Source organism: Poeciliopsis prolifica, unplaced genomic scaffold, assembly GCF_027474105.1.
Source record: "Poeciliopsis prolifica strain line A6 unplaced genomic scaffold, Auburn_PproV2 SCAFFOLD113, whole genome shotgun sequence".
NCBI classification, from domain to species: Eukaryota; Metazoa; Chordata; class Actinopteri; order Cyprinodontiformes; family Poeciliidae; genus Poeciliopsis; species Poeciliopsis prolifica.
In genome coordinates this window covers 867,305-894,446 of record NW_026562488.1, presented here as the reverse complement: position 1 = coordinate 894,446, position 27,142 = coordinate 867,305, and the positions used below count along the sequence as shown (strand labels likewise).

Genomic DNA, 27,142 nt, shown 5'->3' with positions numbered 1-27,142 from the left:
GTGTGGCCATCCGTTTCCTTGGGTGGTTCTTTGAAGCTGAACTGAACATATCCAGTTTGTCACACAAAGCACATCACAGAACTCTCACAATATAAAGTAGATTTTGATTATGGTTTCAGAATCAATTCCCTGAGTAGAGTGATGAAGTGTAGAGTGATGAAGTCTCTCTCCTTGATCAGATCCTGGATAAGCTGCTGGACAGGGAGAGCCAGACCCACAAGCCTCAGACTCTGAGCTCATTCTACTCCAGCAAGCCAGCAGGGGGCAGTCAGCGCAGCCCGTCCAAACACACCACTGGGAGCCACAGCGGGATCGGAGGCGCCACCGGAGGGGTCACCAAACATGCCTTGTCATCATCCTCATCCAACACCTTGGCCGCGTCTTCCTCCAGCTCTTCCTCTGCTGTGGCTCTGGCTGGGGAGGAAGTGACCTCACAGGTCGAGCTCAGCCTGCTGCAGAACAGCACAGCTGGAGAGAACGCTGCTGACACCAAGGAGCATGGTAGGCACCCAACACATTAAGGATCGAAATATGTTGGAAGTTGGAAGAATCGGCGGGCCTGGTTGAATTCTTCTGGTCTGAGGTTCCTAGATTTGTGAAATTCTGTGTAAGTTTCAGACTGTGGTGCAAAGCGGCAGAAGAATGCCTTTGGAAATTGTGAATGTGCAGAGTACCCAAACGTACTTAGAACATTTCTTCCTTTCCTCTGTAATTGATCAGAACTAGATGTGTTTTCCAATGAACACTGACTTGGATTTGTGTCCTTGCAGTTTCAGATGGAGCACAGTTATCAAGTGAGCAGCAGAATGAAACGGCGTCCTTCAAATCGGAGGCCACAGTTCCCAGTCGACTGGCTCTAGGGGCGCTGCGGCTACAGCCAACGTTGCTGGGGCTCGCCTGTCCGCCAGAAGAAGAAACACACTGGTATGCATTCTGACGTGGCTTCACCTTTCCTTCTGGTGCCACACTAATCCTACATGTCTGTCCCTTTTTTACACACTGTAATTTCAAAAACTATTTTTTTTTTCCTATTGAGGGGAGTTTTACCCTCTTGGTGAAAAAACGCTGCTGATTTGTAGTGAAACAAACCCAGTGTCCAAACTTTAAAGTGCATGTGTGTGAACAGGCATGGCGAGCATAGACAGCAGTGCTCCGGAGACGACCTCAGACAGCTCCCCGACCCTCAGCCGGAGGCCGCTCCGGGGTGGATGGGCGGCGGCGTCCTGGGCGCGCGGACAGGACAGCGACAGCATCAGCAGCTCTTCATCAGACTCGCTGGGCTCCTCCTCCAGTGGTTCACGCAGGACTGGGGGCGGGGCTAGGGCCAAGAGCACTGACACCAGCAGGTACGCATCTGACTACCCCCACCTCTCTACAGGGTTGGCTTCGCAGAGCCATAAAGATCCATGCTTTTACTTTTGAATGTAATCTCAAATAACCTGATGTTTCATTGTACACAAAGATAACTTTGCATGTAGATCTGGAAAGCTGGGGATCATTCTTTCTGGTCACTCTAGTTCTCTTCAGACATCACTGATTATTTTATCTGACTGAAGCTCCATTCCCATTACAAATATGCACAATATTCCACTAAAGTCGAAAAAACACAATTTCACAATTTTAGTGTTTCCATTAAATAAGAAATATTCACGCGCGATTTTAACTTTAAGTTTGTTCAAGCCATAATTTATTTTAAAAAAAAACGTGGCAGCATCAGCATCCTACCTCCTCCTGCCGTCATCCTCGTCTTTTCTGGTTGTTGATCATTTGACTCATGTGATGCAAAAAGAAATAAAAAAAAGGTTTCTTCTGCAGTTTTGCCAAATACACTAAAACCAAAACGGCTGAAAAATCAACTCATCCAAGAGTTAAAAGATTCTTGTTGGAAAACACATTTTTTGAAATTGGTGCATTTCCACTTAGCAAATTTATTTTTGGAATTCCAATAATTTTAAGGTTCATGAAATGCAGCTGATGAAACAGTTGAAGCTTAGAACCCGAGAACAAATGTTGTGCTAATGGATATTTCTACTATGGAATATGAAAATTCCCTAACTGGAACATCTGTTTTAATCCACCTCACTATGAAGTGTGAAGGTCTGACTCAGATACTTCATGTTGACCGGTTTCAACGTTTCCATGTGTCCAGGTATAAGGGGCGCCGTCTGGAGTGTCATGCCCCCCATGTGCCCAACCAGCCCTCCGAGGCAGCAGCCCATTTTTACTTTGAATTGGCCAAGACGGTGCTGATCAAGCCGGAGGGAACTCCTCCACCTCCATCTTCACCCAGCCCTCAGCCAGCGGCGGTCACCAGGGCCACACAGGAACCTCCATCTCTGTGCCTTCGAGATTGGACTGTACGCTCTTGGCCTCCACAATTTTGTTTCGCCCAACTGGCTGTCCAGGACCTACTCATCTCATGTCTCGTGGATAACTGGTGTGCTTATTAAAGGACAAACATTTTAACAGTCTTTCGTTACATTTGGTCAGGTGTTGTAACTACGGTTTTCTTTCTGCTGTTTCTTTAGGCCAAGCGATGGAGATCGGCAGCGCAGCCCTGAATATTCTGGTGGAGTGCTGGGATGGCCACCTGACTCCACCAGAGGTGGCGTCCCTGGCAGACCGGGCATCACGGGCCAGGGACCCCAACATGGTCCGGGCGGCTGCAGCTGGCGCTCAGCTGCCTGCCTCACGCTCACGCACTCAACCCCAATGAGATCCAGAGAGCCTTGGTTCAGTGCAAAGAACAGGTAGAGCAAGTCAACTTTTCTTGCGCATTGTGCAGGAAACCTCACTAAATGCTGTGGTAGTATACATACTATGCATACTACCACTACACATGTGGTAGTATGCATAGTATGTATCTATATATCATTATATAGTCGTGTTAACATTTTGAGTTTGTTTTTTTACCATGGCAGTAACTCACACAAGGATATGGCGACTCCTCATTGGGTCGTCATAACTTATGGCCCAAAAACTGCTATTAAAAATCTTTTTTTAATAACTGATTCTAGTTATTAAAAAATGTTGAGTTAGTAATAAAAGCTGTGTTCAAATTTAAAAATCTGATTGAATGCAGTTGTTGTGCTGTCTAATGTTGGATGTAACTGATAAATTAGCCTCTAATGTTTTTTGTGTGAAGATTTGACTGCAGAGATTGAGTTATGAGCAGAAATACTTATGTAATCAAGTTTCTAAGGAATTCCACAAAATACTATGACTTTTAACAGTTTATACTCACTGTTGATAATGTACATATGAACAACTCGACTCACCATGTGTTGTTTCCATTTACTAGAAGGAAACGATAAGCTGAGTCAAACACTAGAGAATTTTAAAGATGCTAGAATCAGATCAAATTAAATGCTCACCATATAGGAGAACGATATGACCTTCTCCCGTCAATGCGTCTCTGTCTCTTCCTGCTTCCAGGACAACGTGATGCTGGAGAAGGCCTGCATGGCCGTAGAGGAGGCAGCGAAGGGCGGCGGCGTTTATCCTGAGGTCCTGTTCGAGGTGGCCCATCAGTGGTACTGGCTGTATGAACAGTCAGTGGGTGGCGGTGCTGGCCAGCAGCGGGAGCCTGCAGGCCGCTGCGGGGCCAACGGGAGCTCTGGCCGGAGGCCCCCAGATGCCTCCTGCAGTGTGCTGGACGGCGTAGCTAACATGGACTCTTCGGGCGTGGGAGCGGTCACAGCTTCGGTCACTGCGGCGGCCATCGTCCCCGTCATCTCTGTGGGCTCCACCATTTACCAGTCCCATCCTATTCCTGGCCAGGCCATGTCCCACCCCCACAGTCAGGGGCTACACCCCTACACCACCATCCAGGCACACCTTCCCTCCGTCTGCACCCCTCAGTACCTGGGACACCCTCTGCAGCATGTACCCCGGCCTGCCGTCTTCCCTGTCACTGGGGCTTCATATCCGCAGGTCAGAGGTCATCTCAATACACCACAGGGAACTGTAAATACAACACATATACAACAGTTCTTATGGTTGAAAACACTTACAACCATTTGTGTTTGCACAGATGGGGGACCACAGCCGTCCGCTAACAACTAAAATCTTCTCTTAGAATATTTCTAGCTGCCTGTTTTAGTTCAAATAAAACTTTGAACTATCTTTGGTATATGTACATCTGAAAATAAGTAAAAATTATTATTATTTTTTTTATTTGTTGTAAAAGAATCTGAAACTTCAGCCCTCCCTGAGGTTCAGGCTTTCTAGAAGCAGCTTCCATTGCAGATCCAGCAACTGGTCTTTTGAGGGCATATCTACCGGCTTTGCACATCTGCAGATTGAAACTTTCGCCCACCTGTCTTTGTGAAGAAGCTCAAGCTCAGTCTGATTTGCTGGAGAGCATCTGTTCACAGAAATTTTTAAAACTTTTGAATTCGATTTAGTTCTAGGTTTCTACTGGACCATTCTGACATTAAGATGCTCTGGTCTGAAGTCTGGTTGTTGAAAACTGAACACTCTGCTTTTTATGTAACTTTGGCTTTTGATCCCACAGGATTTTATTTCTTTTGAGATTTTTGTTGAAATTGTATTAAACTCTGTATCTTTTAACTTCCACTAAATAATTATGCACTATTTTTATCCCCAGTAAACATGGCAGTAGGGTTGTAATCAAGTGTAAAAGGAAGCCTCCCATGGAGCTATAAAGCATCATTATTGTGCTAATATTAGCAGTTTTTATTGTAACTGCTCTGCTGTGTTCTAATCAGGGGATGCATCCAGCTTTCATCGGGCCCAGTACCCCTTCTCAATGGCTCCCGGCCCCCAACCCTCTCTGTCCGCCGCGGCCGTCACCTTCCCAGCCGTCCCGTGCCGTCCATGACTCAGATCGCCGTCCACCCGTACCACACCGAGACGGCCTGCCCCTGAGCACCACCGTGGCAGGTCAGGACGGCACCGTGTTCCCAATTCACCTTCAGCCACGTCATCATCATTTTTAATGCCTCACTGTTGTGTTTCCGCAGTGGGCAGCGTCCACTCTGGCCCCACCATTCAGGCCATACAGGGGGCGTCTCTGCCCGCCGTCTCCCCCCAGCCCTCCGCTGGTGAGCGCCCCCTTCACAGCAGAAGATGAGCAGCACAGCCAGCCAATCAGCCAGCAGGGCCTGCACTACCTGCACTCAGCCTACAGAGTTGGTGAGCGGCTTCGCCTCGTCAGGTCTGACTCTCACATTAAAGTCGTGTTGTGTTGAGGGTGGCTGCTGTTCTGTGTGAAGGCATGCTGGCGCTGGAGATGCTGGGCAGGAGGGCTCATAACGACCATCCCAACAACTTCTCCAGAAGTCCACCTTACACTGAAGATGTAAAGTGGCTGCTGGGACTGGCTGCACGACTAGGTGAGAACTAATGATAATAATTCATTTTATTTATAATGCTCCTTAAATCAAATGCTGGATTGTAGCCACAGCTGCCCTGACAGAAGCGATGCTGTCATTTTGTGTGATTTTTCTGAGCACCACCAACAGGCATGGTGGGTGAAGTGTTTTTGCAAAGCTAAGTGACACGCAGCGGGAATCGAACCAGCGATCCACCGACTGCAAGATGAACTTCTTCTGCCTTCGCCAGTGTTGCCCCCAAACATGTTAGCAAAAGAGGACAGTAGCAAATGGTTCAAAGATGACAAGTTTAGCAAATGTTCTAGATCAGGGTTGTACAACTGGGGCGCAGGTGCCATTTGTGGCCCTCTGAATAATTTTATTAATTTATAAGTTTAAAATATTTTCTAAATGAGCAAAAAAGAAAATCTTTGACCAAAAGTTAGAAACCTGCACAACTTCTCTTATTATTAAAGAAAATATCAGTTTACTAAATTGTTCTTCAATTTTATTTCATAAAAATATTGCTTGGTTAAATCTCAAATGATCAATTTACAATAAAAATTACTTAGCATTTTTAATATGTCTCCTAAGTGTTTGGTGATTTTGGCCCCACAGAAAGTTTGTAAAGCTGAATGACTCGGGTTACATGTAGCACTAATGGTGATTATGGTGATTGTCATGAACTGGCTTGTTGTTTTGTCTGCCAGGAGTCAACTATGTGTACCAGTTCTGTGTCGGAGCAGCCAAAGGTGTCCTCAGTCCATTCGTCCTGCAGGAGATCATCATGGAGGCTCTGCAGAGGCTGAATCCTGCCCACATCCACGCTCACCTCCGCACGCCTGCTTTCCACCAGCTGGTGCAGCGCTGCCAGCAGGCATACCTACAGGTGCAACACACCGTCTACCGCCTATCATATAACGTCAACACTGCTGTCGTTTGTGCATCTGGATCGTTTTCCTTAAACTTTTATTAAACTTTTAATTTCAAGCAACTTTGTGACAAAGGAAAAGACATGTCTAATAAATTTGAGACCGTTTTATTGGCTCCTCATCTACAGTGAGGCTTGAGTTATGGAGATTGATTGGCTAGCGCTGGGAGAAGGCAGAGAAGCACAATTTTTCACAGATTATCTATCTAATATCATATTGTCATGACATAGTGACCATTTCAATAAATATGTAAGAAATATTTCTTCTGAAAGTTACATACTGCAAGTTTAAGGACCCCAAGGCACAACTAGCTGTTGCCTGACTCAATATTGTCCATTCAGAAATCCCCTCTAGTGGGGATTCAGAGCAACAAACTGGCAAGAAAGAGAGGGGTGGGGTTTTTTCTCAATCAACATCTCCATCAGAATATTGAGCCATGATGTTGTAATGACATTTTTCCCAATATTGTTCAGCCATACAGGAAGTTGAGATTAAATAGAAATGTTAATGTTCACCACATATTTGATTTAAATGAAAAACTGAGATGTTTTAATCCAGCAGCAATTCTGTCTAACAAGCCTTCTCACACCCGTCTGTCTCTCCTCAGTACATCCACCATCGACTCATCCACCTGACACCTGCAGACTATGACGACTTTGTCAACATCATCCGCAGCGCCCGGGGGGCTTTTTGCCTCACGCCGGTGGGGATGATGCAGTTCAACGACGTGCTGCAGAATCTCAAGAGAGGCAAACAGACCAAGGAGCTGTGGCAGCGCATCTCGCTGGAGATGGCCACATTCTCCCGTAAACAGCAGCACACAGCCTCCAGCTTTACTACTGCCACCCCACTGAGCCAGGCACATCCCCCACAGGGCCCCACTCAGTCAGGGGCCCCCTTCCTTCTCTCCTGTGTGGCCTCAAGCTAAAGAGTCTGTAGCTGGCTCTGTGTCCCTCATCCATGGATTCCCAGGTTGTGTTTGTTCACTCGGGTATCATCAGTGGAGAAGCCTGGTCGCCGTTTTGATCCACCGCCATAAACCTGTGTTTAACCACGAGCCACAGTGTACCCCCTTTTTTTTTTTTTTTTTGACTCGCTTAGACGTCTTGATGTTGTTTCCATTTCTAGTGTTTTTAAGAATTTCTTTGCTCAGTTTAGTTTGGATTGAAACATTTGGTGAGGTTCTTTGTCATGCTGCGACATTCCAATCCAGAGGGCGGAGTGATGGTTGGCCTGTTTCTGTCCATCTCAACCTCTAGCAGCGTGAGACAAGAAGAGAAGAAGCTAACTGTTTGTTCTGCGGATGTTTTAGGGTTTTGTATAAACTTTTTGATATTTTCTACTGACTGAGTGATGCTTACAAACGGGACTGGGGGAGGATGAAGCTCAAACGCTGCTGTTGGTTGTCATGACGATCCATATTTACATTTCTACTCCAGACCAAAACGGGACTCCAGTTGGCACTGTCCAACAGACGGACAATCTGTACCGGGACTCATCGGTCATGCTGGGTGTCGCTGTAAATTGTGAAGAAAAAGGAGGTGGGACTTTTTTGAAGGGTGGCAGCTTTATTCGTTTTTACTTCATTACTCCTGAGGAAGTCGCCAAGAGCTTCCCCAAGCGGAACCAACAGGACAGCGGCGACCCTGCAGAGTCAGTCGCAGCCGGCCACGCTGCCCTGAGAGCTCCTCATCTTCCTGCCTCTGCTCACCGATTCCCATTTCCGAGTCACCAGGCTTCTTCGGAGCTCCGTGTTGAGCTTCCAAGGTAATTCCTGTTTCCGGACCAGGTGTTCAAAAAGGGACCCATCTAAGAGATACTGGCCAGTGGAACTCCAGGACCAGGATCAGGGAATGCGGGAGAACGGCGTTCCTGTTGGGTGGAAACATTGGATCAGATCCCCTTCTAGGACACACGGTGGCTCCGTCCCATTGTTTAGACTTTTGCTTTCAAAGATGCAACTTTAAAACTGAGCACTTTGCACATATGGGTCCCCTGTAGATCTGTTTGATTAAGACTTCATTTAGGCGTTTGCCCCAGCGAACATTGAGGCGTGAGCATGGACTTCCCTGGACACCGTCCCTCAGTCGGACGAGGCAGCTTATCCACAGGCCAGGCGTGCAGGAGGCTGGGGAGGGAGGCTCCGATCCAGCTGTGCTGCAGCTCTGGAAACGACCCGCCTCCATGACTCATGTTAAGACATGATTGCCAGCACTTCACCACACCCGACTTGAGAGACAGGTGTTTTTAACTGGAGCACTTCTTCAGCTGGGTTGGCTCCACGGTGCTGTTATCCTTTAGGATACATCGATCCTCTCTGTCCAGACAGCTGTTGTCTTTCTGAACCAGTTCTGAGCCTCACAGGTGAAGGCGAGTGTAGAAAATGTTCTGTGATATTTTTGTATTTCTCAGAACTGTAGCTTAATCCATGGGTTCTATATAAACATATTGTAAAAGATTCTAATTTAGAGTAAAAAAAAAAAAGGAAAAAAAAAGAAAGGTTGAAGATTAAAAAGCAATACTAAAAGTTTAGAGTTTACCTAATAAAGATCCTTGAAAACACTAAACTTGTTGACTGACTTATCGGTTTTAATATATTTTTACTGCTGTCACAACAATCAGTCAGTAATCAACTTTCATAAGCAAACCTAATCTTGTCTTGGTCACCTTAGCTGCCTGAACAGACCTGCTGGGTTTACATTATTTTGCACAATTAAAATACAGATCAAAGATATTAAAAGATATATAGGGGTCATAGGAAGCCTTCATACAAATAGGGTAGAAAAAAATAATGTAATACAATCCATCAGTTTATATCATAAATTTATGAAATACAATTATATAAAACACCTTAGTGTTGATGGGAATTTAAATAAATCATGTAATATTTGTTACATAATTTTTTAAAATAAAAATAAATCATAAAAGCAAAAGTGAGCATCACAATTCTTAGCACAGTTTTAAATGATGTTTAAACTGTTTTTCCAGAAGGCCTGACCTTTGCCAAGGACAGAACACTGACCTCTACTGGTCTGATATTTAGAAAGATGAAGTGCAAATCTTGCAGAACCCCAAAACTTTTTAGGAATTACTCTGGACTGGCGAGATCACAGAATATGTTCCTTTGAAGTCAAACCAATACAACTTTTAAAGAGAAAACCATGGAAGCAAAACATTAACATTACACCCTCAGTCAAGAATGGCAGTGGTAGTGTGACGTTCAGGACTTCTTTACTGCTCCAGGATCAGGATGAGTTGACATACAATTTCTAGAATACCATGAAGAAGAATGGTAGGCCATCATATTCTGGTTATGCAAGAGGGAAATATTCAGAAGCACCATAGCAAGACCACCTCTAAACACTTCAAAAATAAAATCGGCCTTCTTTAATATGCTGTGGCTGTATCATTTTTTAATATATATTTTAGCATTTATATTTTCTGAGAAAACAATTTTTTCAGTGCGTGGAGATCACAGTCACTGAAATAAAATAATTGATTTATTTATTCATGTGATTTTCCTGAACTCTTGGTTCCACATCAGCAACCTGTTGTTCTGATGTCTGTCTGCGGAAGCGTGTGCATAAGTTTACACAGACGGTTCAGTTTCAAGAGGACGTTTCCAATCCGCAGAGCAGAGGGTCAGATCTGACCGTCTGTGAGGAGCTGGTAGTGACCCAGAGCAGCTGGGGAACAGGTTCTGCTCTCTCCACCCCCCTCCTCTCCCCAGCTTGGTTCAGTCCGGGCTGCTATCATAAACAAGATGGCTGCTTGAGTGTTGACGCGCCGAAGTTGAGTTTTATCTCGAATTCCAAACCTAAACGAACATCTTCTCCCTTCACAAATTGATCCCCGGTGCGGTGAAATCCCAGGTAAGTGAAAATCAGCCCCAGTTTTTACTCTCTGAGGTGGGAACGTGTGAATGTTGCCCCCGTTAGCCATCGGTGGCTACCGCAGCCTTCAGCTAACGGGCTCTCTCTCCTGCTGGTGAACACTGGGGCTTTTACTGGGAGGGATTCCTCCCAGCTGGACTGCTTGTTTGTGTGGAAAGAGAGGGAAGAGGAAGGGTGACGTGTTCACAGGGTCATTTGTGGATGACAAAAGCGGGTTGGAGGATCCACCGTTGATGCTGGAAGCTAACGTTAGCAGCTGAACGCTAAGATGTTGGCAGGGGTCCGTTAGAAGACTGGAGTGCGGCGGCTGGTCGGGTTTCTGTCCCCGTCATGTGACCGGGCTGCTACCGGCTCCTGTCAGCAGCTGACCCGGTTGGTGCCACGAGCCCCAGGAGCTGTGAGGAAGCCCGTCGTCATCATCATCATCAGCTGAGGGTTATACTTTTAATTGTTGGGTTAAAAGAATCCAGACAGACAATCACGTCTGATCATCTCGTTGTTTGTGGAGGGAAGGAAGATGAGGTTTTTTTTAGACCACAACTAACCTCTGATGACATCTCCCTTACTTCTGTCACTTTCCCCTTTCAGAGAAAAACACAAGCCTCTCTCCTCCTGTCACACCATCCCTCTGCTTCTCCTCCATCTCTACACCTATCACTATCCTTTCTCACCTGAACTGAACACAAACATCTGGATTTGGTTCCTGGAGCTTTTTTTTTGTCTCCTGACATTAGAATCAGTCCTCCTCTTTCTTGGAAACTTATCTCTGCTATCTCCACATGACAAAATGCACTACTAAAAAACCAGAGAAAACTTCCTGTTTTAAATCATTACATGGTCTAGTTCAGGGGTGGGCACTCCAGGTCCTCGAGGGCCGGTCTCCTGCAACTTTTAGATGTATCTCTACTTCAACACACCTGAGTCAAATAATGAGGTCATTAGCAGGTCTCTGGAGAACTTGATTGCATTTAGGAGGTGATTCAGCTATTGGATTCAGGTGTTGGATCAGGGAGACAACCAAGAGTTGCAGGACACCGGCCCTCGAGGACCAGGAGTGCCCACCCCTGGTCTAGTTAAAGGTTTTTGGGTCAAGCCATTTATTTTGAACTCTGCAGTATGTGTTTCTGCAGAGAACACACTGACTCATGTTGTCTTGAATCTGGTCGAATACAAGTAGAAGTAAAAGATTCACATTTCAAGACCGCTGTCTTATTTGTATTGAGCATCACAAAAACACATGTGAGGGTCTGCGAGGGTCAATTGGCATTAAATCCTAAAATACCATAGCAGTAATAATGTGTTGCTGCAGGACAGACACACCAGTCTGATCGTTGGATAACTCACTCTTTTTAAAAAAAAATTTTTTTTTAATTTATGATTTATATCTTCTCTGACAAGCAGTTTCCAAGGTTTTGTTTAAAACAGTTCTGGATTTCCCATTTCTAATCTCAGTGTAAACCACTTGGTTGTCAGAACCGGACTGCTTGCTTTGCTTCCTGTCCACAGTGTCTTCCCAATGCTTTGACACGTCAGTGTTGTCGATGTTGAGCTGAAGGTCTATGAATAAGAAAACTCTGAGGTCCAGCTAGATCACTATGAACCGAGGTCATGAGTGTTATAGAAATATGGTATATAGATGTTTGGGCAAGGAGTCTGATGTGGAGGTTAGGGTTTAGGGGGAAAATGACCTTTTCACACAGAAGCAGGTTGTTTTATATTTCTAACTTTCTCTCAAGGGGGCGGTATTTTGCATAATCAGCTTTTTTTGTGCGTCCACTGAGCTGCTAAGAACAGCTGAAAGCTGCATCATGGAAGCATTGTTGTGAAGATGTGCTGAAGGGGGAGAGTCAGAAAGGGTTTCCACCTTTCTTAAGGAGACAGAGGCCCAATTTCAATGCAAATTTGACTTTTAATGCAAAGTCAAATTTATTTTAAGTCATGTTTGATATATTCAGTACTTTTATAACAGCTGAACATTATGTGTTTACTTCATTGTGCTATAAAATGGCACAGTGTGCTAAAGTCTTTTCAAAGCTGCTTTGTGTAGTTACTGTTTGTTTTTCAATGCCATTTAGTTTGAGACTTTTAGTGATAAAGCAAAAAAAAAAAAAACAAATCTGTTATTTCTGAAAACCGTCTTGTTGCCCACCTGAGCTGTGTATCTGAGCAGCTCCTCCGGTGCCACCACGCTCCTCTGCTTCATTGATTATTGCTCTGCTTGCTGTCAGTTTATTTTGCATTTACTGATTGGTGGCTTCTGAAGGCAGGTGGCTGCTTGCTTGATACAATTTTTTTGTTTCACACTTATTTTTTTTTATTGTTTGTAAGAAAATGGATCCTTCTCCCTCCTGATCGCAGCTGTGTCCACTTACTGTGGGTCTCCCACACCACAGTCTAATGAATACATGGAGATTTATGGCTTTGTGAATGTCATCAACCGTCTTCTAAGGCACTAAAAGACTGCTTTCTTATTTCTGTATGAAGCTGCTGTTTTTTGGATTTAACTGAACTTCAACGTAGCTGAAAACAAGTTGAACATTTTTGTTTGTGTATAATAAAAAATTAAATTCAGAGCATTTGACTGTTCTTAAATTGCCTAAATTTACCATCATGTTTCATATTGCAGAGGCTTTTGCAACCGACATCCATTGATTTGTGGAGACACGATGTTGTCATGGTGAGAAACGAGCAGAATGTTCACATGTTGTCAGAATTATGAAGATACATTCTGGATAAGAAATCAGCAATGCTGATCTAAATCTCACTCTGCTTCATGGTTTCTTTGTTCTCTTTTGCTTTTGTTCCAAAGTGTCTTGGATGTCATGGACGAGTGGCCGGAGAGAGTCAAATCCCGAAATCCAAAGCAGCTACACTGAGACTCCTCCGAACAGAAGACATCATGGAGATGAGAATAGTTCAGACGTAGGCTGTCGGCTCATCTGAACACACATCAGATAGTTTTACTGAGGCCCTCATACCAGTTTCTTTGCAGCAATCTGAGTGTTTTTGCACTTCAGAGCTAAACATAGAAAGCAAGTAATGAATGATGCTGGCCATGGTGACTTAGTGTAAATGGCTATTAATCAGTGCAGCTCAGTGACAGTATTCACTGCTCAATCTTCCTGCCCCACTCACTTCTCCTCTCGCTCCCTCTCCCCGCCGCTGCCCTTGCCCGTTTGGATTCGCTGCCACCTCCTGACCTGTCCGGCCTCCTTCCCACATCACCATGGCCGCTGGCCTGGGGATTTTGAAGCTGCTGCGAGGGGTCCGCCAGCTGGAGCTTCACCGCCTGATTCTGGCGTTGATAGTCTTCTGCCTGCTCTCCATGGCATTCTTGGCTTATTATGTCTCCAACAGCCCCAAAATCAAGGACCCACCACCTTTACCCTTCAGTGATTGTGGTGGAGGTGGGGCACGCTGCTGGGAATGGGTAATGGAGCTGACGGTGGTGAGACGGGAGGCCAGAGGTCCCCTCTCTTCCTTCCGGTGCGCCAGGGGCGACTCCAGGAGGTCAAGACGATTGACAACTCCAGGACAGAACCAGTGTTCTGGTGTTTGTGGAGAGCATCTATTCCCAACTGGGCCAAGAAATTGTTGCCATCTTAGAATCGAGCCGCTTCCACTACCGCACAGAGATCGCTCCTGCTAAGAGTGACATGCCCACGCTGACGCAGCACAACCGTGGAAGATACGCCTTGATCATCTATGAAAACGTGCTGAAATATGTCAACCTCGATGCGTGGAACCGAGACTTGCTGGACAAGTACTGTGACGAGTACGGAGTGGGCGTCATTGGTTTCTTCAAAGCAACTGAGAACTCGCTTCATAGTGCACAACTCAAAGGTTTCCCCCTCTTTCTACACTCGCACCTCGGACTCAGGGACTACCGCATAAACCCCAGCGCTCCGCTGCTTTACATCACCAAGCCCAACCAGGTGGAGCAGGGCTCTTTGCCGGGGGATGATTGGACGATTTTCCTGTCTAACCACTCTACATATGAACCAGTTCTTTTAGCCACCCCTAAGTCCTCAGATCCCCTGGCACATTTTGGACCCGGCCCCTTGCAGGCCCTCTATTCCACCGTGGTGCAGGACCTGGGGCTCCACGATGGCATTCAGAGAGTTCTCTTTGGAAATAATCTCAATTACTGGCTTCACAAGCTGGTTTTTGTAGACGCCATCGGCTACCTGACGGGGAAAAGACTGTGTTTGTCATTGGACCGCCACATCCTGGTGGACGTGGATGATATATTTGTGGGGAAGGAGGGGACTCGTATGAAGGTCTCTGATGTGGAGGTGAGCCATTTACCCTGCATTGCATATTAATTAGCACCCTGATGTTCTATTCATTTATCTTGAAAACGTGATGGAGACTAATAGATTTAGCTGTATAAGTGAAGATTAAAGGATATTTCATCATTGTGCAATTAGATTAAAAATGATATTGGAAAAATGCATTTTTTTAAGTTCTATATATTTTGTTTCTTATTTCTTGAAACTGCCATTCTGTGTTGACTAGGGAAGCAACACAGAATCCACTTAATCGATTTAGGATTAATTGACGATTAATGCTTTATTAGATTAAAATTACTTCCAATCGATAAACTAATGACTTTGACTTGGACTTTTATTTTCGGTGTAGTTTTACTATCTCATAAGATTAACTCATCAATCAAAAACTTGCAACCCTAACATTGACAGTTGCCATTGCTGATTCTTTTCTCAACTTCATGTTGTCAAATCTGTTTTGCCAAACTTTGACGGAATGAGAAACTAGATGCTAGCTCAGTTGGGGTTGCATTAATTGTGGCTTTCGTAGCTTTTTTTTTATTTTTTATGGTGAGTTAATTTGTTTTGTATTAGGTTTTAGTTTTAGGAGATCAGTGTGACTAGCGCTGATTGGTTCCCCAGAAACCGCTCCATGTCAGCTTTATGAAAAAATGTGAGTTCTCCAGCTGTGTGTTGCATGTCGACTCACTTTAACACGCCAGAAAACCTGTGTAGCAGCAGCAACTGCTGGCAAATACACCAAGCTCCATTCTCGCTGTGTCCTTGCTTTGCTCTGACAACAGAGTGAAGAATTGGTTGCACTTCCCCTTTTCTTCTCCTTCACATGCTGCTCTTGAACCCAGCAGTGATTTGTCAGCAAGTCTGACTGACGATTTCAAAAAAATACCACTGTTGGCATCAGTTTTGTTAAAAAAAAAAGTTGGAAATGACAGAATCTTCAGTCAACATGACTGAAGTATTCCTGTAAAAACAACTCAAATGTGCTTTTATTGAAATGAGGTCAAATGTCAAGAAGGTACATTGATAAAGATGTTAGCTTCCAATTTTCCTCACCTGTAAACGATGCTTTAAGAAACTCATTTCTATAATAAACCTTTGTTTCTCACAAGTTATTTGGACTTTGCTTAGTTTTCTCTGGTTTTTCGCAGGCCTTGCTGAACACTCAAAATAAGCTAAGAGCGCTGGTTCCTAATTTCACCTTCAATCTGGGGTTTTCTGGAAAATTCTACCACACAGGTACTAAACGTTGTAAGATTAAATCAACCCTTTTCCTCTGAGTTTTGTAGAATCCGACTGCAAGTTGGAGCAGACCATCATTATTTATTAGTTTTTTCTGTGGGTGTTTCCAGGTACCGACGAGGAGGACCAGGGAGACGACATGCTGCTGCAACACAGGAAGGACTTCTGGTGGTTCCCTCACATGTGGAGCCACATGCAGCCTCACCTCTTTCACAATGTCAGCGTCCTGGCAGAGCAAATGAAGCTCAACAGGGTCTTTGCTCAGGTAACCAGAGACTCAGATGGAGGTGGTTTGTTGAAGGAACTGTTCATTAACGGTGAAACGCCGGACAACGTTGGGTCTTTTCAGCTCTTTTCTCTTAGCCTGGTTCATTGCATTGAAGAACTAATAAGCTGAATGAGAGAGTTGAGGTTTTTTTCCCCCTGATAGCCTGATATCGTAACGCTCCATGTTCTGGTCCACACTTTCACTTTGAACAGAAGTGCTAAACAAACCACTTCACTTCTCGAAGCATTGCAGCTTTACGCACTTCTCATTAGTCTCTCCTATTTGTATGATCAAAGATCGAGTAAAAGTTTTACTGTAGCAACAAATTGCTTTTCAGAATAGAATCATCAGCTGAGGTCAGAACGGTCTCACGCCTGCAGCCCAAAAAGGCTGTCAATTCACCATTATGTGGCATCAGGTCCCAACACGGCCATACTTTTAGGTGTTCTATGCTCAACCTCTGGTTTATACAATCAGTTAATTGATTATTGAAATGATCGTCAGCTAATCGATTATTCGTTAGTTGGAGTAATAAAAAAAGGCCATTTGCTGAAAGGACAGCACAGCCAGACCTGTAATTAAAAGGATGTGAATTATTTGATCATTTTTAATGGATTTCTAATATTGTGAAAAAAATAACTTAAATGAAAAATCTGCAGAATGTGCCAATTTATTTCATTGCGAGAATAGTCAATAAAATAATTGATTCGTAAAGTAATCATTAGTTGCAGTCCTGTAGAGAGTTGTGTTGCTGTTAACACAACTCTCCCATTAAAGTTCTCAACCCTCCTCCCAGGAAAAACTAAGCGGTTTACCGTATGTGTTGCATTGGATCTAATGTCTTAGAATAAATAAGATATTATTCTTCTGAGGAGGAGCACTGAGACGTTTGGGTTTTGCTGCTCTTGCAGGAGCATGGGATCCCGACAGATATGGGCTACGCAGTGGCTCCGCACCACTCTGGGGTCTACCCTGTCCACACCCAGCTGTATGAGGCCTGGAAGTCTGTGTGGGGAATCAAGGTGACCAGCACTGAAGAATACCCTCACCTGAGGCCAGCCAGGTACCGCCGGGGTTTCATCCACAATGGAATCAAGGTCAGTGGTCTCTACTGGGGTCAGCTCACAGCCAGCTAAAGAAATAAAGGATGAAAATAGCTCCAACAGACACTTAAACCTTATCTGTACAGTTCTAATGTATCTAGTTTCATTAGTTTGTTTTAGATATTATATATATTTTTATGGAATTTTGTAAGTTAATTTACCAGCATTAAATTAGCTTAGCTTTTTCTTGAATTAAAAAAAAAATCAATCAACAACTCAATGCATACGGGAGGAGAGTCGGCCTCTGCAGTGGCCACATGATAAGGGATCATCAGTGGACATCACATTCTGTTAACAGCCACTTTACTGCTGTCACCTGCAGAAAACAAGCACTCATATTTCTCTGACTACTAAAACTATTTACAATTAGGTTAATAAACTTATTCACAATAGGCATCCAATCCAACGCAGACTGTTTATCTTTGCCTGGCAACCTTGTGGCATTTGCAGAAGTTTTATTCCGGTTCTGTCTGCTACGTTTTTCATTTCTGATGGCTTAATTGCTATAGTAGGCTGACAACATGCTAGCTAATCTGTACACTGCAAGTTACTTGTGGGTAACCATGACAACCAGTGACAGTTTGTAAAGCCGGTCAGCTCCATCGGCAGCCGCGTTGCTTTCACATCTGCTGCAAATAATTCCTCTGTGCTCAGAAATACGAGCGGCAAAGATGTTTTTAAATTGATTTCTCATTAGTCGACTCACAATTCCCAGGACTATGAATTGGGATTCAGAATTTTTTTCTGCACTGTAACTGGCTGCAGAGACAAGTTAATCCCAGATAATAACAGTGATCTAGTCAGTTTCATTCCACCACTTGTATACGATTCCCTTCTTAAAGCTTAAAGTCAGAGGAGCGAAGATGTGAACTGATGAAGCTTCTCCTTCATTCTGCAGGTGTTGCCCAGGCAGACCTGTGGCCTCTTCACACACACCATCTTCTACAATGAATACCCTGGAGGCTCCAAGGAGCTGGACAAGAGCATCAGAGGAGGAGAACTCTTCCTCACCGTTCTCCTAAACCCTGTAAGTCAACTCCACTCTCGTATATATATAAATATATAGATATATATGCTGCACCTCAGAGCTGCTTGAGTTCACATCAGATGCATCAGCCAGGCAATACATGAGCAGCAAGTTCTGGCTGTTGATGTGTTTGTTGTTAGAGTCGGAGAGGAGAAGTAGAAGAAGAAGACGACGGCTCTGACATATGGGTCATGTCAAGACAACAGGGGTCAGTCTCAGCAGCGCAGATTCCAGGAAATATCACTCTGCTTGATGTGTTTTGATGATGTGTCCGGTGCACTACACTGGAACTGGATTCATTTATTCTGACTGCAGATTCTGTAAAACTCTAGTATCTTCGAAAGGGGAGGGGCTTTTGAAATGAGGTCCAGGTGGGAAACTACACCACCTAGGATGTAGAGTTGGTTTGATTGGGGAGCAAAGCTGCAACATTTGTAACATTTTCAATGCAACAAATAGTGTGGTTCTTTCAAACAATAATCCTTATCTTTCTCCCAAGAACTGAAGGAAACGACACAAACAAGATGCAACTTCCTTCCTCACAAAATGTAAACACAAATGGAGTTTAGTGGTTGTAGGATTTCTTTCTTGATAAAAGACCACAGGTCATTTCTCCCGCTAGTGCTAAGCTATCGGGTTTACTTTGGTTGTATTTAGGACACTTAAATATGGACAAAATTCTTCTACACTAAAGAACGATGGTTCTATAGAATACAGTTTCATTTGTGAAGCTTAATCTTAAACTCTGAAAGTTCTAAAATGTCTTTTTGTACTTGGACACTACAATACGGACAGAATTGCTGTCATGGCAATAATTGCTTTTTCAACTTTTCCAGTTTCCTACGTGACCGATCCTTTTATTCTCTGTCCGTGTAATGCAGATCAGCATCTTCATGACTCACCTGTCCAACTATGGAAATGATCGTCTGGGTCTGTACACCTTTGAATCTCTGGTGAAGTTTGTCCAGTGCTGGACCAACCTCAGGCTGCAGACCCTGCCTCCCATTCAGCTGGCAGAAAAATATTTCCATATCTTCCCAGAAGAAAGAAACCCACTCTGGCAGGTACAGTTTGGAGAAAAGTAAACTGAAATAATATTTACAAAAAACATGTGTTTGACATTTCCACTGAATGTAAAACAATTATAATTTTTTAGAACCCGTGTCATGACAAAAGACACAAAGACATCTGGTCCAAAGAGAAAACCTGTGACAGACTTCCTAAATTCCTTATTATTGGACCACAGAAAACAGGTAGCTCACCTAATCTTCATTTTCATTTTTCCTCTTTAGCCTTTTGAATCTCATCATCGTTATGTTTTCTCCATCCAGGCACTACAGCACTTCACTCATTCCTGAGCCTCCACCCAGCCATTACTGGATCCTTCCCCAGCGCCACCACCTTTGAAGAGATCCAGTTCTTCAGTGGAGTCAATTATGACAACGGGATTGACTGGTAGATCTCATTAGCACGTACTTCACTCCACCTTTAGATTCTCTCTGTCCCAGACAAGAAACTCAGTATTGCAATATTCAACAACAGAATTGCATATTCCAAATATAATGCAGCCTTAATGGTCTTTTATTTTCTTTTAGGTACATGGAGTTCTTCCCGTTCCCCTCCAACGTCAGCGCAGATTTCATGTTCGAAAAAAGTGCCAATTACTTTGACTCAGAAATGGCCCCCAAACGAGCAGCAGCACTGTTACCCAGAGCCAAAGTCCTGGCTGTGCTCATCAACCCGTCTGACAGAGCGTACTCCTGGTACCAGGTATGATGCCCCAAAAGACCATGAACAGCTTTGAATTTAACTCTTCTTTTTTCTTTTAGTAAAATCTGAAAGATTTGGAGCCCATTAGTTCAGCTCACCTCAGTTAGGACTTTGTAGAAGCAATGTTTCTTTGCAAAAAAAAAAAAGCTACAAGTATTTTGGGGTCTCTAGGGCTGCTCAAACCAATAATGGGTCAACTATCATGATGATTAATCAAAAAAAAAATTTTTTTTGCCTATTTTGCAGATTTTTCTTTTTATATAATGTTAAAAATGCAAATAAATAAGTTATTATTTTCCTTTTCTAATGAAAATAATGATTTTATGGCCTAAAATATAATTCTATAGCATTCCTTTAGTAAATGTGAATTTGAGGATTTCTGGGTAGACCCCCCCCCAGTGTTTTTATCTTCAATGTTTTGTACAGTTTTGACTTATTTACTGATCTGAATATGTGTTTTTTTTTTTACTAAATTGTCTTTTTTGAGTCTATGCACTTCATTAATAATTAACGACTAACTGAGTTTTGCACATGGAGAAACTGAAATTCTTCCTCGTTCTCCAGCTGAATCTGACTGGATAAAGACTGAAGAATTTTCTAGTCTTGCCACAGATTCTCGATCTGGACATCATTCTAACATGATCCTCCATTGTGTGCCATGCACTAATGCAGATGCAACTAGACATATGAACGTGATATCTTTCAGTTTTATATGATGGAATTTGAAATGAGAATCTGTGCTGCCTTGTGTTACACATATAATCTATACTGGCTTGTGAAGTTATATATTTTTTTGTTGTTGTTTGTGACTCCAGCACCAGAGAGCCCACCAAGACCCGGCGGCGCTCAACAACACTTTCCACGCTGTGGTAACCGCAGCCCCTTCGGCCCCAGAGCCTTGCTAGTTCTGCAGAAACGGTGCCTTTATCCCGGAGCCTATGCCTCTCATTTGGAGCGATGGCTGCAGTATTACCAACCCAGCCAGGTAAAACTGGATTATTATTACAACAACAATCATATAAAACAATGTTGAGGGCTTTTCCTGTAACTTGAAGAAGATGAATTAGTTTCTCTCCCCGGTTTTAAATCTGAATCTTCCTTCAGATTGACTTTGCTGTCCTAGAATCCTCTGACTGTTTCTGTTCCTCCGCTCAGCTGCACGTTGTGGACGGGGCCTTGCTGCGCTCCAATCCTGTCCTGGTGATGGAGGGAATTCAGAGATTTCTTGGAGTTACTCCCATCTTCAACTACACACAGGCTCTAATGTAATGCAACACACACAAATCCAAGCTGCAACCAAGCAGTTTTTAGAAGCCTACAGAGTTTAGGAGAAACGCAAACTTAAATTAACTTTTTGTGTAAATGTAGAAAAGTGCATTTGGATTAGTGTTGTTAATATTTTTGAGACTTTTAAACCTTCTTGTAGTACGTTAATGATCTTGTCTTTTAATACACAGAATCATTTAAAGGTAAGTAAAGAATGGCTCCACTAAAAAGGTTCATTGGTTCATATTAGAGAGACAACATTTCATGTTTCTAATAGTTTCTTGTTGGAAGCTACCCAGCTAGCACAGCTAGCCGAGACAACTCAGAAATCCAATGTTTCTCTCATCATTGAACGCATCAATGCAAGAGGACGTGCAAATATTTATTCAAATATCTTGAAACTAAGAGATTTAGTGAATAAAAAAAATCTATTAGTTATTTTAAAAGCTACAAAGATTATTTTACTGAACGTCTTTGTGACAGAAATAACAGAAGTATGATTTCAGGGAAGTGAGACTCCATCCCATTTAATACTAAATATTGATGGTGGCATCATTGATGGTGTTCTGGCCACTTGTTAGGTCTGGAGTCACATGGAACCAAACTGAAGTCATTCACAGGTGAAACCTGTGCGCTCTCAGGTGATTTCTCCACAGCATTCTCATTTGTGTGAAAAATAAACAAAAAAATACTTGAAATTGTCTAAGCTACAGCCTGAGTCTATAACCTATGAAAGATTTATCCTTTTGAATGGAATTATGGGAATTATTAAATTTTTCCATGATTTTCTAATGTTTTGGAAAGGATCTGTATATATGCATAACAGAAAGGCTGAACTGAGTGCAGCAACACAGAGTTAAATGAGGACTAATGTCAGCCTCGTAATCACTGTATAAAAATATTGATAAAACCCAATCTGACAGTTTTACCAATAAATCCTCAGGACTCCTGGTGTGATGCTGCCTGTCACAATAACTCCATTTGTTGGATGATCAGTTATTGTGGTAAACAGTTATTTTGAAGCAGTATAATGGCAGTGGCAGGGTAACCTTCACCCTAACACATTAGCAATGATTAATAAACATGTAACACTGGAACTTGTAGAAATTTTCAATATCCAAACTAAATAAACAAAACAGAAACGACAAATAAAATGAATTATGAAGTCTCTATAAACAAAACTGTCCTTCAAAAAAAAAGAGTCAGTTTAGACAAAAGCACCAAACTGAAGAATGCAGCTGGTTTGAGCTGGTTTTAATTTATCATGCGATAAATTGATTTATTGCCGTTATTGTGACAGACCAAATATAAGTAATTAATGACTACTCAGAAGCAAGAGAGCTAAGATATCAATACAGAACAAGAAATGCTTTATTTTCTCCACTACTCTGCAAAGAAATTATATTTTATCAGATATTAAAAGGTATGCTTGTTTTGGTTATAATCAGATCTATTGATTGATTAAACTGAAACAGGTTCCTGGCTTCAAGGTCTTTGCAGCAGCTCAGCATTTGAACGGATTCTGGTTCTGTTTCACGTTGAGGGGAATCCAGTGTCCCTTTCAAAAGAAGCAGCATTGTTCCACCCAAAACGCAGTGAAAGCTGTGCGGCGCTGTAATGATGACTGACTGTTTGTCTGCAGGTATGACGATGGTAAAGGTTTCTGGTGTCAGCGAGTGGAAGGAGCCCGGTCCAAATGCCTCGGGAAGAGCAAAGGCAGGAAGTATCCAGAGATGAGCTCTGAGGTACATCAACACCGGCGTTACAGTTGCACTAGTTTACCACTAAATATTAAATGTTAGTGAGTTAAGCTGATGACATTATTTGAAAACTGGCAACATTTAATATTGTCACTTTTCTAAAATAATCTTCTGTCATTCTTTGTCAATATATATATTTTTTGTCAAAATCATAATTTTGCCAAAATTGAAGTTTTATACAGCTGATGTTGGAAGTTCAATAAAACCAGAATTGTCCTTGATGAGCAGCAATAGGATTGATGCTTTCTGTAGAATACTGGGATCTCATTTAAATGTGCAGGAAAAAAATGCTTAAATATCGATTTTTAAAATGTGTTGAAGTTATTCTTCTCGCTTGTATTTGCGAGTGTATCGCGTTGAGCGTCCGTTCAAATCACTAGACACTGAAAGATATGTCTAATCTCTAGTTTTTGTGTGTGTGTGTGTGTGTTCTCTCCAGTCACGTGCCTTCCTAACAGAGTACTACCGTGACCACAACATGGAGCTGGTACGCCTGCTGAACCGGCTGGGCCAACCACTGCCGTCCTGGCTTCAACAAGAACTCCAGAACTCCGGCTGAAGCCGAGGGCCTCTCGTCACGCGGAGTCTGTTCTCCAGAAAACTGCTCCCAACACTTCTTACTAAGCTACTTTCAGAGCTTCTTTTCCCGGGACTCCTGATGAAACGGGGTTGGGGTTAGAGGAAAACGGGGTAGCTCCATGAACACTCTCTTGGTCTGCGACGCAGGACACATCAGCTGAGAATCAAAGATCCAAGGGACTCGAGCTTTAAAGTCATAAGACTCAGTGACTGAAGACTGAAACGGTGGGCTATCTGTATGGTGTAACACAGGGGGTTAACAGGCACAGGCATACTGATGCACCCACAGAATGACGGTGAAGGTTAGAGGTCAGACATGTTGAAGCAGACATGCTGGTCCTCATCCACATCTCTCTCTAAAACACCAGTTCTACTTGATAATCAGTCTGCAGGGCTCCAACTGTGGACTCAAACTAAACGCTCTGCAGGGATCTAATCAAATAAGAAACCAAGCTACACACACACACACATTCAACTGGCCAACACCTGAAAACAAGCTGTAGGTTTTTCTGGGTTTGATGAGATTAGAACAGTTTAGTATGCGTGGCATCAGTCTTGTGATGGATTTCCACCCCTATAATCAGCATCTGGGACTCTTCATGCTCGGTGTTATCACAGCAGATACACAGGGAGGCTAATAGGGATTGGTCCAGTTCATAAGCGTGCCAGTGCTACTGGAGCTCCAGTTCTTCCCAGTTCCACCAGTGAAGCTCTGGACTCCAGCAGCAATATTCAGATCTCAGCATCAAGTCTGCTCTGCTGGGCCAGAGGAAACAACCACTTTCATCAGAGACTGAAGTTGGACCAACAACCAATTCCTATTTTTATGAACAGCATGTTTAAAAAAATTTGATCTGCCAAAAAAATAAAATCAAATAAAACATAAGAAAAACAATAAAAAGTGGATTGAGCTGTTGGACAGCATGGGTCTGTTATTGCTTATCTTGCTGCTTGTTTTAGATCACAGCATAAACTCATGCCTCGACACTTTCAGGTTGAACACCTGCCTGCTGTTTGCAGCTCTGTTTGTATAAGCCGGTCCGAGATGGGAAGTGTTGGGTCATTTTAAGAAACTTTAGTATTTGGAAGGAAAAGCAGCACATGTGGAACAGAACTAGCGTGAGATCAGATGTCGCAGAAAATGTTCAAAACGGGCCTAATCAAACCTCTAAATTTTCAATATTTACAGTGTAAATTTCCTCATAGTCGCCATCTTGACTAAATCCCAAAGTTTTTACCAGAGAATTACGCATACAGACATATTTTTGTTTGTTTTAGCAAGAGTGGCTGCACCCCGTTCTAACCGTGTACAAAAATGGCACAGCCTCAGTCATGACTGAATAAAATCAAAAACATCCAGCAGACTAACATCTGGTGACTCAAATAATGCTGAATCACCACTGGCCAGTATACAAGGATGTCGACCTTCTGACAACTGAGAAAACGTGCAGCTCTGGTCCAGGACGTGCCCGGTGTTGCAGTAGCTTTTATTGCTACGGAAATGACTGTTACTGTGAATTCTTCGGTTTAACCTGTTGTGGCCTCCCCATTTTTGCGTTGCCTTTTATTTCATTGTTTTGTTTTAGTTGATGTTGCTTTGAGAAAATACACGGCAAATTTTAGAAGCGTGTCATCCCTGAAAATACAGATGTAGCAGGTCGAAACAGACCGATATGTAGCTCAAATAGTACAACTAAAGGATAACATTACTTTTTTTTTTTTTTGGCATTTAAGAGTAGAGAAATTCCCTGTTTGAAATGGTTTTTGTTGCTTTACGGGTGTTTGATTCTGAACTAGCATTTCCCTGGACCAGAGCTGTTTAAATCTGGTGTGTGGAAAATAAAAACCTTTTCCTGAAAGCTCATTTTCTTGACTTTAATGCAAAATGTTAAAAAGTTAAGGAAATAAGCGTAAATGTAATTGAACAGTGGTTCAAACCTCAACAAGGTCATCATGTATTTCAGCTGTTGTCCTCTGTATGTTTCATACAGGTTACATACGTGTTCTAACATTAAAACATTGAGTGTAAGAACGGGTACTTTCCACTCGGCCCTCATGTTTTTATGGGATTTCCTTTGATGAGGTAAAGTGTTTGAGATGATATAGGAAGCATTTATTATTTATTAAAGGAAGCACCCTTTCTTAGCATATAACAAACTTATCTGCCTCCTGTCATGGCAGCTATGTTTCCAGAGACCGTAATAAAAACATGCAGCGAGCTGGTGTCAGTTTTTACTTTGAATGAAGTAAGCACACCACAAAAATGAAAAGACAGTTCAGCATTTCTCAAATATAAGTCAACAGATTGAGGGTTTTATTTCACTACAACTTGCACAACCGTACATTAGTGTTCAAGTAAACGGTTCAAAGACTGATTAAAAGCTGCTGTTTTCTTGTTTTCAGTTTTTGTATTGATGTCAGAAAAAGTTAACACTGTTTAATAAACTTTCAGAGGCTGAAAAAGAGATCCTGTTTTCTTTGCTCATGCTCATTTAGCAGACAATGCTCTTTCATCAATAGCCAGATGAATTTGTCACATTTGTACTACCTCAACATGTAGCACTTTCTGATTACATTCAAGACTGTGCTCAAGTCAAGGTAATAGAAGTGATAATGCAATGGCTTCTTCAAGTCTGGAAACATGGCTGACAGGAAATGATATTTGCAGTAAGAAACAACAAGATCACCTTAACAATTAGCACTTACTATATTCATAAATCAAGTCAGTGCCTGTATTAAGGTAAACCTGATGTGGACTTGTGGTGCCTTGTTTGAGCATCTCAAAGACGTCTTCTAATGTGAAGCAAGAGGAGCAGAGCAAACAACACTTGCTATGTGGAGAAACCAAGTCAGTGGCATTTAGGGCAATCTTTCTTGCTTCTGTTGGCTGTGTTCAGTCGTTTGCTGTTGAAGATAAACTCACAACCAAAACTACATCAAAGAGGAGCACTTGGTAATGCACAAACCAGGAGTGTCTTCTTTGATGTGGTCTAAGAGTGACTCGGTCAAATGCAGCACTTCCATAGAAAGAGCAGATTTTGTCATATATACTTTGACAAAGTGTCTTTGTCAAAGTTTTGAACAGACGTGAAGACTCCCAGAAACATGACCATGTATCAAGGTCACCATGTTCATAGCCACAGATGAATTTGTCACATTTGTACTACCTCAACATGTAGCACTTTCTGATTATATTCAAGACTGTGCTCATGTCAAGGTAATAGAAGTGATAATGCAATGGCTTCTTCAGGTTTGGAAACATGGCTGACAGGAAATGATATTTGCAGTAAGAAACAACAAGATCACCTTAACAGTTAGCACTTCCTGTATTCATAAATCAAGTCAGTGCCTGTGTTAAGGTAATCTTTTTGCATTCCAGTGTTTGTTTGCAGTTTCTTCTTGTTGAAGATAAACTCACAACCAAGACAACCCAAAAGAGAAGCACTTATGGCATAAACTAACATAAGTGACTCCATTACAGGTGACCTGCATGTATGAGCATCTGCTGGGATTGTTGCATCTTATATCCTGAATGCAGCCATTTGACTGAAACTCCACCTTTTTTTCAGAGGAGTAGACAATGCTCTTCCAAGGACTCTTCAGTCAGGAGACAGGATCAGCCCTGATGCTATCAATGCGGGCCATTAAGGATCGTTGAGTGGTTAATCAAATTTAAATGC

General features: G+C 42.8%; 1 protein-coding gene and 1 pseudogene across 1 annotated transcript; both read left to right on the top strand.

The window, feature by feature from the left end:
• The first annotated feature begins 865 nt into the window (after positions 1 to 865).
• LOC129354616 (zinc finger SWIM domain-containing protein 8-like) lies at positions 866 to 8,767 on the top strand (annotated as a pseudogene).
• Positions 8,768 to 12,786: 4,019 nt separating this feature from the next.
• On the top strand, positions 12,787 to 25,494 carry LOC129354611 (bifunctional heparan sulfate N-deacetylase/N-sulfotransferase 2-like). Its single transcript, XM_055024061.1, is given in 17 exon segments — positions 12,787 to 12,838; positions 12,971 to 13,568; positions 13,571 to 13,702; positions 13,705 to 14,456; positions 15,599 to 15,686; positions 15,800 to 15,954; positions 16,869 to 17,054; positions 17,959 to 18,087; positions 18,969 to 19,151; positions 19,244 to 19,340; positions 19,419 to 19,542; positions 19,683 to 19,857; positions 20,673 to 20,742; positions 20,745 to 20,842; positions 21,013 to 21,122; positions 22,766 to 22,868; positions 23,323 to 25,494. Coding segments are annotated over 16 exon segments (2,703 nt in total). The 5' UTR covers positions 12,787 to 12,838; positions 12,971 to 13,387; the 3' UTR covers positions 23,443 to 25,494.
• The last annotated feature ends 1,648 nt before the right edge of the window (positions 25,495 to 27,142 follow it).